The sequence below is a fragment of the Coenobita brevimanus genome, chromosome 15 (assembly GCF_032717465.1).
Source record: "Coenobita brevimanus isolate Jiangsu-jjx chromosome 15, ASM3271746v2, whole genome shotgun sequence".
In the NCBI taxonomy this organism is placed as follows: domain Eukaryota; kingdom Metazoa; phylum Arthropoda; class Malacostraca; order Decapoda; family Coenobitidae; genus Coenobita; species Coenobita brevimanus.
In genome coordinates this window covers 35,229,553-35,242,052 of record NC_136968.1, presented here as the reverse complement: position 1 = coordinate 35,242,052, position 12,500 = coordinate 35,229,553, and the positions used below count along the sequence as shown (strand labels likewise).

Here is a 12,500-nt window from a genome sequence, read left to right as displayed (position 1 = left end):
CAGTACTAACTCATCACTAACAGTATCTTCATCATCATCGGTATCTTAATCCACCATCATCATCATCATTTTCATCATCACCTAACTCATCACTATCAGTTGTATCTTCATCATCATCATCATCATCAGTAACCTAACTCATCACTAACAGTATCTTTATCATCATCAGTATCCTAACCCATCATCATCATCATCATCAGTAGCCTAACTCATCACTATCAGTATCTTCATCATCATCATCATCATCAGTAGCCTAACTCATCACTATCAGTATCTTCATCATCATCATCATCATCAGTAGCCTAACTCATCACTATCAGTATCTTCATCATCATCATCATCATCAGTAACCTAACTCATCACTATCAGTATCTTCATCATCATCATCATCATCAGTAACCTAACTCATCACTATCGGTATCTTCATCATCATCAGTATCCTAACCCATCATCATCATCATCATCATCAATAGCCTAACTCATCACTATCGGTATCTTCATCATCATCATCAGTAACCTAACCCATCATCATCATCTTGATCATCAGTATCATCACTATCCTAGCTCATCACCATCATCATCATCATCAAGAAAGAAGAAAAAAAGGAAGAAAAAGAAGTAGGCAAAGAAGACAGATGAAGACAGATTACGAAGAACAAGGAGGAGGAGGAGGAGGACGAGGAGGAGGAAGAGGAGGAGGAGGAGGAGGAGGAGGAGAAGGAGGAGGAGGAGAGGGAGAAGGACAATCCGTGCATACCCATCTCTTCCTTCAGTGTGGGATCCTCGGACACCTTCTCCAGTTTACTCAGGAAGCCCTTGATCACGCGAAACACTGCCTCTCGCACACTCTTCTCCGGGTCTAGGCACAGCTGGCATAGGCTCGGCAAAATCCTGGATGGGAAAACGTAAACAAATGGCCGACTTTCCGATCCTGTATTCTTGTCGGCTAAGATTTTTCCCTAACGCCTTTTTCTAATTGATTTGTTTTTGGATATAGCTGGTTTGTGTGATTTTGTAGGTTATCCGTGTTGAGTATGGTGCTATCTATCTACCTATCTATCTATCTATCTATCCATCTGTCTATCTACCTACCTGCCAACCAACCTATCTATTTTTACCTCTTCCTTTATGATTTGTTTTGGGATATGGCCAGTTAGTATGATTTTGCATGTGATTGCTCTCGTGTATGGTGCTATCTATCTATCTATCTATGTCTATTTACCTACATACCTACCAACCCATCTATCTCTATCTTTTCCTTTATGATTTATTTAGCATGAGTTTGTATGTTATTGCTCTCTCTCTCTCTCTCTCTCTCTCTACCTGTGTGCAGTGTCATGTAGCGGATAATACTGTTGCGTGGCAGCCAGTGCCATGACACCAGCGGTCCGGGCGGGGGGGAAGGGGTCACGCATGGCACGAGTGAAGGCCGACACCAGGCACTTCTGGCGCACGTCCGGGTGGAGGTACGGCGCGATCTTACCCAGGCAGACCGTCGTGTTGGTGCGTATGCCACCCTGCCAGGAAAAAAGAGAAATCGGAGTCTTTTTGGGTTGTGGGCGGGGAAGAAGAAGGGGAAACTGGGCCTTTTTTGTGAGGAAGGACAGGAAATTTAGTTGAGGAAGGGAAGGGAAGGGAAAGGAAGGAAGGGAAGGGAAGGGAAGGGAAGGGAAGGGAAGGGAAGGGAAGGGAAGGGAAAGGAAGGGAAGGGAAGGGAAGGGAAGGGAAGGGAAGGGAAAGGAAGGGATGGGAAGGGAAGGGAAGGGAAGGGAAGGGAAAGGAAGGGAAGGGAAGGGAAGGGATGGGATGGGAAGGGAAGGGAAGGGAAGGGAAGGGAAGGGATGGGATGGGAAGGGAAGGGAAGGGAAGGGAAAGGAAGGGATGGGATGGGAAGGGAAGGGAAGGGAAGGGATGGGAAGGGAAGGGAAGGGAAGGGATGGGATGGGAAGGGAAGGGATGGGAAGGGAAGGGATGGGATGGGAAGGGAAGGGAAGGGAAGGGAAGGGAAGGGAAGGGAAAGGAAGGGAAGGGAAGGGAAGGGAAATTTAGTCGTAATGGAGTCTTTTGGAGATGAGTAAAAATAATCTGAGTCTTTTTTGGGCAGGAGGGAAGGGAAATTTGGTCGATTTTGGGTCTTTTGGGGGAGGAGGGAAGGGGAATTGTGTCTTTTGGGGGAGGAGGGAAGGGGAATTGTGTCTTTTGGGAAGGAGGGAAGGGAAATTTTGTGGATAATGAGTCTTTGGGGGATGAGGAAAAATTATCTGAGTCTTCTGGGTGGGTGGGAAGGGAAATTTGGTCGATTTTGAGTCTTTGGGGGAGGAAGGGAAGTAAAAACTGAGTCAAAACTGAGTCAAAATTGAGTCTTTTTAGGAGACCAAAATCTTTCTCTTACACACACACAACTCTATCAAAATCTCTCTTAAAGATAAAATAACTCTCTCTCTCTGACACTATTTTTTAAGATACTGAACAATCTCTCTCTCTCTCTCTCACTTTCTGTTTCTCTCTCTCTCTCTCTCTCTCTCTCACCTGGTCGTCCCTTGCCTGTAGCCGTGCGAAATGCTTTAACACTTCCACGTTGAGATTATTGTAGTTGAGTTTGGGAGCCAGGTACAGCACTGACTGAAAAGGGAAGAACAGAATAGTATCCGTTAAAAGGTGCCACAGAAAATCAATCATCAGTAGCCTCCTCCTCCTCTTTCTCCTTCCCCTCCTCCTCCTCTTTCTCCTTCCCCTCCTCCTCCTCTTTCTCTTTCTTCTCCTCCTCCTCTTTCTCCTTCCCCTCCTCCTCCTCTTTCTCTTTCTTCTCCTCCTCCTCCTCCTCCTCCTCTTTCTCCTTATTCTCCTCCTCCTCCTCTTCCTCCTCCTCCTCCTCATCATCATCATCATCATCAATTCAAACTGACTATACTATAATTTGTCCATTATAAATACTGAGTTGCAGCCTACCCCTCAATCTACCCCTCCTCATCACAACACAAAACCACCTCAGTCTACCCCTCCACAACACAAAACCACCTCAGTCTACCCCTCCTCATCACAACACAAAACCACCTCAGTCTACCCCTCCTCATCACAACACAAAACCACCTCAGTCTACCCCTCCACAACACAAAACCACCTCAGTCTACCCCTCCACAACACAAAACCACCTCAGTCTACCCCTCCACAACACAAAACCACCTCAGTCTACCCCTCCACAACACAAAACCACCTCAGTCTACCCCTCCACAACACAAAACCACCTCAGTCTACCCCTCCACAACACAAAACCACCTCAGTCTACCCCTCCACAACACATAACCACCTCAGTCTACCCCTCCACAACACAAAACCACCTCAGTCTACCCCTCCACAACACAAAACCACCTCAGTCTACCCCTCCACAACACAAAACCACCTCAGTCTACCCCTCCTCCTCCTCACAACACAGCATACAGTACAATGTATTAACATTAGCACACATCCCACCTTCGTATGTATCCCACCTTCATCAACACCCCCACCTTCGTACACATCCCACCGTTGTACACATCCCACCTTCGTACGTATCCCACCTTCGTACACATCCCACTTTTGTACGTATCCCACCTTCGTACGCATCCCACCTTCGCACGCATCCCACCTTCGTACACATCCCACCTTCATACGCATCCCACCTTCATACACATCCCACCTTCGCACACATCCCACCTTCGCACACATCCCACCTTCGCACACATCCCACCTTCGCACACATCCCACCTTCGCACACATCCCACCTTCGCACACATCCCACCTTCGTACGCATCCCACCTTCGCACACATCCCACCTTCGTACGCATCCCACCTTCGTACACATCCCACCTTCGTGCGCATCCCACCTTCGTACGCATCCCACCTTCGTACACATCCCACCTTCGTACACATCCCACCTTCGCACACATCCCACCTTCGCACACATCCCACCTTCGTACACATCCCACCTTCGCACACATCCCACCTTCGTACGCATCCCACCTTCGCACGCATCCCACCTTCGTACGCATCCCACCTTCGTAGGTATCCCACCTTAACTGTGTGTTCCCTGATGGTTGGGTTGGTGTCGAGGAAGCCTGTGGCCAGCTGGGAGAACACCTGGTCGTTTAGGGTCTGAGGCTTCATGTGCTCGGCCAGGGAGTCCATCTGCTGCAGGAGTTTCAAGCGGGTGGCGCGATCGGCCGAGGAAAACAGCTTGACCACGCACGGCAGGATGTGTTGCTGGTACTCGGCCTCATTGAGAAGTTTGCCGATCTGTGAGAAAGAGGAAGGTGATGTCTCTCTCTCCCTGTCTATCTATGGTACCTATCTATTTATCTATCTATCTTCTCTCTCCTCATACTGCTTGACTATGCACGGGAGAATGTGTTGTTGGTATTAGGATTCGTTGAGAAGTTTGCCGATCTGTGAGAGAGAGGAAGGTGATGCCTCTCTCTCCCTGTCTATCTACAGTATCTATCTATCTATCTAACTATGGGTATCTTCTCTCTCCTGATTTACTGTATACAACTTGACTATGCATGGGAGAACATGTTGCTGGTACTAAGTTTAGGTGAGGAGTTTGCCGATCTGTGAAAAATAGGAAGGTGATTCTCTCTCTCTTTCTCTCTCTCTCTTTCCCTCTCTCTCCCTCTCTCTATCTGTCTGTCTCTCCGTTTGTTTGTTTCTTTCCATCCATCCACCTACCTCTATATCTATCTGGCAGGAATCATATATATGAAGAAAGAAAAAAAATGCTCTCTCTCTCTCTCAGTCCATTCAATTATCTATCCATCCATACTTCCTCGTTATCCATCCTCACACCTACACACACACACACACACACACACACACAAACAAACCCTTCAGACAAATCCCCCCACCCACAAACACACACAAACCTCCCCCCCCCACACACACAGAAACAAACAAACCCCTTACTCACACCCACACCCACCCACACACACACACCCACACACAATCCCACCCCTCCCACCCAACAGCCTTACCTTAAACATAGGGGTAAGGATGACGGAGCCGACGCCAGCGAAGTCGTGGGCGGCCAGTAGGGCGGGCAGGACCTTGTGTTTGGAGACGTAGTCGGGAAATTTGTCCAGTTTGGGCGTAAGCTCGGAAAAGAACCTGACGAGAGTGGGACGATGATAGAGTGTGTGTGTGTGTGTGTGTGTGTGTGTGTGTGTGTGTGTTTTCTATGACTGTCTATGTCTGTCTGTCTCTCTTAATCCCACAAAAACAGTAATATAATACATAAAAAACATATTAACTGTGTGACATATAGTGGAGTCACCTAATCCGTGTATCTGTAAGCTGCAGATTTGCAATCCTCGGTACTTTAGCCCAAACAGTCCCTATATTTTTTTTTTATTACGCAGAAAAAAACTCGAAAAACGCAGTTCCTAGGTTCCAAAGTGGCTCGTATCCAAAGAGACACAGGGCTGATTCCACAGTTGCTTGTAGTGGTTTGCAAGCACCCAAACGAAAGAAACTGAACTGTGTAAATGACTTATGACTGAATTATATGATGATTTTGGTGACTAAACTATGTAGCAATCTTAATAACCCATTTGACAGGGGTAGTGAAAGTGGATACTGAACTTCTTGGAAAAAATGTAGTTATAAGCGTGGTTGGGGAGGAAGCAAACAAACGAAAACTACTGTGGAATCGCCCCATAATATCCGGGCAGCCATGATGTATTCCGCTGCTGCTAGCCAATCACAGACAACCTAGACCCAGCAGCCAATCACAGCCCACCATGTTTTGTTCACCTCCTGTCCCGCCACCTACGTGTGTTCCCCCGTGAGTTCTGAGCGCTACCTGGCCCTTTTTCTTTTTTTTGTCGAGGTTACCTTTCCCTGGGCTCTAGTATGGACGACCCCAACTCCCCAAGGCAACGTTCAACCCAGCTGGGGTCCAAGAAGAAGGCTCCTCTCAGGTACCAGCAGCGTTTGGATGTTATTCGTCGAGTGGAGAAAGGAGAGAAGTTTGCACACTTAGCCAGGGAGTACGGCTAGTTAGGTGTAGGCAGGGTGCTGTAAGGAGGTTCCACAAGGGTCCAGAGTAAATATCCTTTTTTCCCAATAGTTCTTAACTATGTACACCGCAGATTTTGTAAACCACAGGTAGGTACCAGTCTCTTAACTGCTGCAGATTAGGCGACTCCACTGTATTGCAAGACACACAAATACATTCTCATTCTCTCTCTCTCACCTGTGTTTCTCCTGTGCATCCTTAATCTGTATCTCCTCAAGGAACAGCAAGGCCTCTACCAAATCGTTACGGCAGAACCCACCCTCCAGCTGCTCCACCACATCTCGAGGATTAGGCCGAGACGCAGCCGACGCCCCCACCAGCCGCGTGTAGATTGGGGTGAGGGGGCGTGGAATCTGGGGGAGAGAGAGAGCAGATGAGTAGTAGTAGTAGTAGTGGTGGTGGTGGTGGTGGTAATGTAGTAGTTGTACCAGTAATAGCAGAAATGTTAGTAGTAGTAGTAGTCATAGTGCTGCTTGAAACACAGTAATGGTAGTTGCAGTAACAGTAGCAGCAGTAGTTGTAGCAGCAGTAGTAGTAATAACAGTGGTGGTGGTGGTTGTAGTAGTAGTAGTAAAAGTACAACTTATTGCGATATCTTTCACACAGACAAACACAGATGGATACATAACCTCCTCCAACTTTCACTGGCAGAGGTAATCAAGGTGAAATACACACCATCCACTCACTTGATGTACTTGTCTTCAGATGACTGTCCGGTAACATGAAGAACATGTTGGAAAACTGAAGGTGAGAGAGAGAGAGAGAGAGAGAGAGAGAGAGAAATATATCACCAAACTGCAGGGTCAGACGAGAGAACGACCCACCTTAGCGGTGTTGCGAAGGGACATGGATTGGTCGAGCTGGCCGTTGAATAGCTCCCACACCAGGCACCCCAAACCCCACATGTCCTGTGCCCTGGAGGGGAGACGGGGAGTATGTGGGGGTTAAAAAGGGAGGGAGGGAGGAAAGAAAGAAAGAAAAGAAGGACGGAAGGAAGGTTGGAAAGAAAGAAACACAGAAAGAAGGAGGGAGGGAGGGAGGAAGGAAGGAAGGAAGGAAGAATGAAACACAGGAAGGATAGACTGTTATTGGATACACATACATATAAGATCACTGCCAAATACAGATAAATAGACAGACACAAAGAATGACAAAAGGATTAACACAACTACACTTCATACATTACCACACACACACACACACACACACACACATACACACACACACACACACATACACACACACACACACACACACACACAATTTCCTTTCTAATACTGTTATGGTTCTGACAATAACTAAATGCTCTGTGACAACAAGAAACAGAGAAAATAATATACAAGGATTTTTACCACTTACATGTGGAGAGGATGGAGAGTGGGAGACTGATGAGGAGAGTGTGTGTGTGAGTGAGGTGGAGGGGGGGGAGAGGGAGGGAGAGGCCAAGGATGAGATGGAGGGATGGAGAGGGAGGGAGAGGCCAAGGATGAGATGGAGGGATGGAGTGGAGAGGTATAAGAGAGAGGGATGTGAGCTGGGAGCAGGGCAGTGAAATGGCAGGGGACAGGGCAACATGGAGGCAATCTGTCTGTGGCCACCCCTTACGAGATTAAGGTGTCTGGCAAAAGATAGATAGATAGACATTCCTTCCCTCTTCCTTTCCCTCAACCAACTCACCATTTTGTCGTGGTACGCGCTTTGGTTTGGTCACTGGCTTCGGGTGGATTGTAAACACTCAGCCCCGCCACCACCTTGACTGGGGTTAGGTCGGGGGATTCGGAAGACGCGTATTCCGCCCCGCCCAGCTTCCAGTCGCCCGCCTTGGTGACGTAAACAGAGGAGGCGCAGACATTGTGGTGTGTCATCTTGCCCTCGTTGTTTAGGAAGCTGAGTGCCTTCTGTTAGGGTGGAGGAGGAGATGACTTAAGAAAGCTCCCAAACACACACACACACACACACACACACACACACACACACACACACACACAAAACAAACAACATGTACTTTTGTAACCATATATGATAGCAGGTGGTGCCAACCATCATCCACTCACTTGATGTAGCGCTGCCTACTTCTTCCTTCACCTTTATCATTCTTTTTCTGTGTCTGTCCTCCTCTCTTCCTGTTTCTCCCATCTTTCCTGTCACTTTTTATTACTCTTCTTTCCTTTTCAGGTGGCTTTACATTGAGTGACAAGCCTAATGGTTTCCTGTAAGCCAGGAAACCATTTACAATGCTGGGTGGTAACCATATAACCAACCCATATGTGTTCCCTACGTGTCAACAAGTGGGTTGGTGGAGGGTTAGTGCCTCTCCCCATAAAACAACTCAAAGACAAATGGCCACCCTTTACAGGATGATGGTGTCTGGCAACTGGTAGACACTTTCACAAAACAAAAAATACTAGATACGTAGACAGACAGACAGACAGAAAGAAGTAGAGTGCACACCCTAACGTTATAAATACGAAAGAGAAATACAGTCCTGCGCATACTTACGGTGACTTGCAGTAGCCCCCAAGACAGTGCCGCAGGTGGGTGGGAGTCGCTGAGCCAGGTCAGTAGCGGTACAACAGGTTCAGTGGCCAGGTACACCAGTCTATCACTCTGTTACGTCGGGAAACACAAAGGCAGGGGAAAAGATAAATACAAACTGTTCTAGTTATGCTGGCAGTGTGGTTTATAATATTACAGCTTATGCCATAGAAATTATTAGTAGTGGTAGTAGTAGTATTAGTGCTATTACTATTTATTATTTATCACCACTAATACTATTATTATTATTACTATTATTACCATATTACTATTGACTATTTTCATCATCATCATCATTATTATTATTATTATTACTGGTACCATTTTCATCATCATCATTCAGACCTCCTTTCCCATCCTCGGGCAGGGTGAGGGGCAGCAGCATCAAGACAGCCAATGTTTGCCCAATCCAATGGGCCACGTTTCCACTCACTCATCATTCAAGTCCTCAAAATCCTGGCTTCATCAGGTAGGCCAAAAAAATTTCACCCCATTCTGTAGCTTCACATATACCTATCTGACAGAGTCAGTCCGAAAGCTGTCACGTTAAAATGGGGTGTCCAATCCCTGGTTATGTGTTTCTCCACACAAAATTCATCCAGCCAGATCGGTCTCACGTCAGTCCCTTAGCCTCACCAACTTCCATTATTATTACTACTGTGTTTTCATCATCATCTATCTATCTATCTATCTATAGCCCGACGCCCTAATGCCGCAAAGGGTGGCCACAGACAAAATGCCTCCAAGTCACTCTGTCACCCACCATTTGACTACCCTCCCCCCAACTCACCCCCCCCTCCCTCATATACCTCTCAACTCCATCCCTCCACCTCATCCTCGGTCTACCCCTCCCTCTCCCTCCCTCCACCTCACCTACATACACCCTCTTAGTCAGTCTTTCATTCTCCATTCTCTCCACATGTTCAAACCACTCAGTGTATTTCTCCTAATCTTCTCAACCACATCCACATCTACCCCACAACGTTCCTTCACTTCTTCATTCGTCAACCTGTCCCTCCACGTCACTCCACATGCTCCTCTCAAGTAACTCATTTCCACTGCTCTCACTCTTGACTTGTTCCCCTCTTGCAAGGTCCACGCCTCGCTTCCATACGTCAGGGTAGGGATCACAATACCATCGTGCAGTGACTTCTTAACTTCCATACTCACCTCCCTATTTCTCATCACTGCTTTCAGTGTACCAACAACCTTCCTTCCCTGCTGTACCCTTTCACGCACTTCATCCCCCAAAGTTCCATCCTTACTCATCACACTACCCAAGTACTTGAATGCACTCACAATCTCCATATCCTCACCATCCAACCTCACTGCACACTCTGTGACTTCATTCATCATCATCATCATCATCATTATTACTGCATTATTATCATCAGTATTACAATTTTATACAACCCTGTGCACAACATTCAACATACCCACATCAAATCCACACATAAGCCAGCCACTACACCAACCCACCTCCATGCTGTCCACGTAGGTAAGGACGCACGGATGTCTCAGCGTCTTAAGCTTCTTGACGGCTGATTTGGCCACGTCAACGTAGGCGCTGTTGTCTTTACCGTCACATATAAACACACTCACCTCCTCACCACTTTGCTGTAGGAAAAGACAAAAAGAAAAAACATATATATAGATGGACTGACTGATTATATATAGACAGGCAGACAGAAAGAGAGAGAATATCAGTTTTGGATTATATTCATCAATATCACCACAATTTGAGAGAGAGAGAGAGAGAGACACACACACACACACACACACACACACACACACACACACACACAGACAGAGAAAAAGAGAGAGAGAGAGAGAGAGAGAGAGAGAGAGAATGTCAGCTATGGGATACAGTTATGGATATTGCCATTATTTCAGGTGATATACAAATTACCCAATATACGATGAAATTTTAAAGATTTTTGAATGTAACCTTCTTTTTTCCAAGTGATGCTATTTGGCCATGTGGAGAGGATGGAGGGTGAAAGACTGACGAAGAGAGTGTATGTGAGTGAGGTGGAGGGGGGAAGAGGGAGGGGGAGGCCGAGGATGAGGTGGAGGGATGGGGTGGAGAGGTATATGAGAGAGGGGTGTGTGAGTTGGGAGCAGGGCAGTGAAATGGCAGGGGACAGGGCGACTTGGAGGCGATTTGTTTGTGGCCACCCCAAACGGGATTGAGGCGTCTGGCAATAGATAGATAGATAGATACATAAAGACAGATAGAGACAATAGATGGATAGATACATACATAAATAATGAGTTCCATGACACAGAAAACTTTATACATATCTCCTAACCAGTCATAAACAGAGAATTAAATGAAAAAAATAGTTACTTTATTCATAGACTTCGTATTTTATTGTTTATACGGCTACAACTTAACACATAATTACTATTCTGGTGATCATATAATGTCATCCTCTACCAGCCTTCAAAACCTGCATAAATCTCTTCAAAGGCTGCCTGAATAAAGCAGGAAATTGGCCATCGTGGTGCTAATCTCTTCAATCCAATGATCTATCTATCTATCTATTGCCAGACGCCTCAATCCCGTTTGGGGTGGCCACAAACAAATCGCCTCCAAGTCGCCCTGTCCCCCACCATTTCACTCCCCTGCTCCCAACTCACACCCCCCTCTCTCATATGATGCTTACTCCAATTTCACCATTTTATTCCTTCTTAATAGAAATAATGAAATAAAGCCTTAACCTTCCCTTTCATTGCTAGACCACATCGAATTTCAATATCATCATTTGGAGGTAGCAAGAATATGATACAAAAACGATAAAATTCAAATAAGCAATGGCAACTGCAGGGTATTAATTATTTTTACTATTTCTAGCTCCTTCAATGCTTTATATCCTTCCTCAAATCAACAAACCTGTCAGGCTGTGGTCTACGTAAATTAGGAAAATCGCCACCGCAGCAAAAAAAAAAAAGTTCACAACAGGTTCGTCTCTACCTTTTTCTTTCCCTTGTGAAGCTTCCAAATGCTCCTGCAGTCGTCTGTGCAAATCGCCTCACCAATTTCATAAGGGAAACTGCTGGCTGGATCACGGGAGAAAAGGCCCCACATATTTTTCCTTGAATTTAAAGGCCGGAGACACGAGTAGACACTGACGAGTTAAATGCCAACACAACATCAACAAACCTGGAGGCTCCCTGGATAGCACCTCATCCTCCTTGTGCTCGTTTTACATTTATTTAGCTATTGTTTTATGCTTTTATTTATCTGAAGGTGTGTTTAACTTGGTGTTTACTTCTGCATGATATTAACAGCGTTTAACTTCGCTCTTGGTTATTATTTCGGGGAACAAAAATATTATCTCTGTGAAGTAACGTAATTTTTAGTGTATTTTCATTTTCTCCTTGTAACTCTTCATTTCAACCACCTAGCAATTCATTCATGTATCATTCTAAACGCATATTTTGTTGGTAATGTACAAAATAAGACCTAAACATAACATTTCTTTCACATACATAGGTTTGTTTACGTTTTGCATTGAAAAACGAGTTTTACCAAGTCATCAGCTGAAACACATCCGACACAGTTCGCTAGTTTCATTCTTGATTGTATGCCCCTCTCCATTTTTTTTTTTTTTTTAAGAATCTGATTTACTTGTACTTAATTAAGGGTTGGTTATTACTACTACTATTACTACTACTACTACTAGTGGCAGTAGTAGTAGTAGTAGTAGTAGTAATATAGTAGTGATGTCCTTGATCTGTACAGCCTAATCTGTCATACTTCCCCCTAACCTGTCCTCTGTCCTTCCTGCCCTGTCCTACCTACCCTATTTTGCCCAATCCTTTCTTTTCCTACTCTTTCTTGTCCTATTCTGTACTGCTCTACCATACCCTTCCTTGACCTACCCTACCATACCCTGTCCTACCCTGACCT

At 45.7% G+C, this 12,500-nt stretch overlaps 1 protein-coding gene across 1 annotated transcript in view; it reads right to left on the bottom strand.

Annotated features, from left to right (window-relative positions):
- Positions 1–11,708, bottom strand: part of yata (N-terminal kinase-like protein yata) — a 15,236-nt gene extending 3,528 nt beyond the window's left edge. Inside the window, exons 1-11 of the mRNA XM_080265548.1 lie at positions 11,562–11,708; positions 10,064–10,201; positions 8,549–8,656; positions 7,727–7,947; positions 6,874–6,964; positions 6,227–6,402; positions 5,007–5,139; positions 4,051–4,272; positions 2,530–2,622; positions 1,324–1,517; positions 758–891 (exon numbers count right to left, since the gene is read on the bottom strand). Of these exons, the coding sequence (XP_080121674.1) occupies positions 758–891; positions 1,324–1,517; positions 2,530–2,622; positions 4,051–4,272; positions 5,007–5,139; positions 6,227–6,402; positions 6,874–6,964; positions 7,727–7,947; positions 8,549–8,656; positions 10,064–10,201; positions 11,562–11,675 (1,624 nt within the window). The 5' untranslated portion in view covers positions 11,676–11,708. The remainder of the gene's footprint in view (positions 1–757; positions 892–1,323; positions 1,518–2,529; positions 2,623–4,050; positions 4,273–5,006; positions 5,140–6,226; positions 6,403–6,873; positions 6,965–7,726; positions 7,948–8,548; positions 8,657–10,063; positions 10,202–11,561) is intronic.
- Positions 11,709–12,500: the final 792 nt, after the last annotated feature.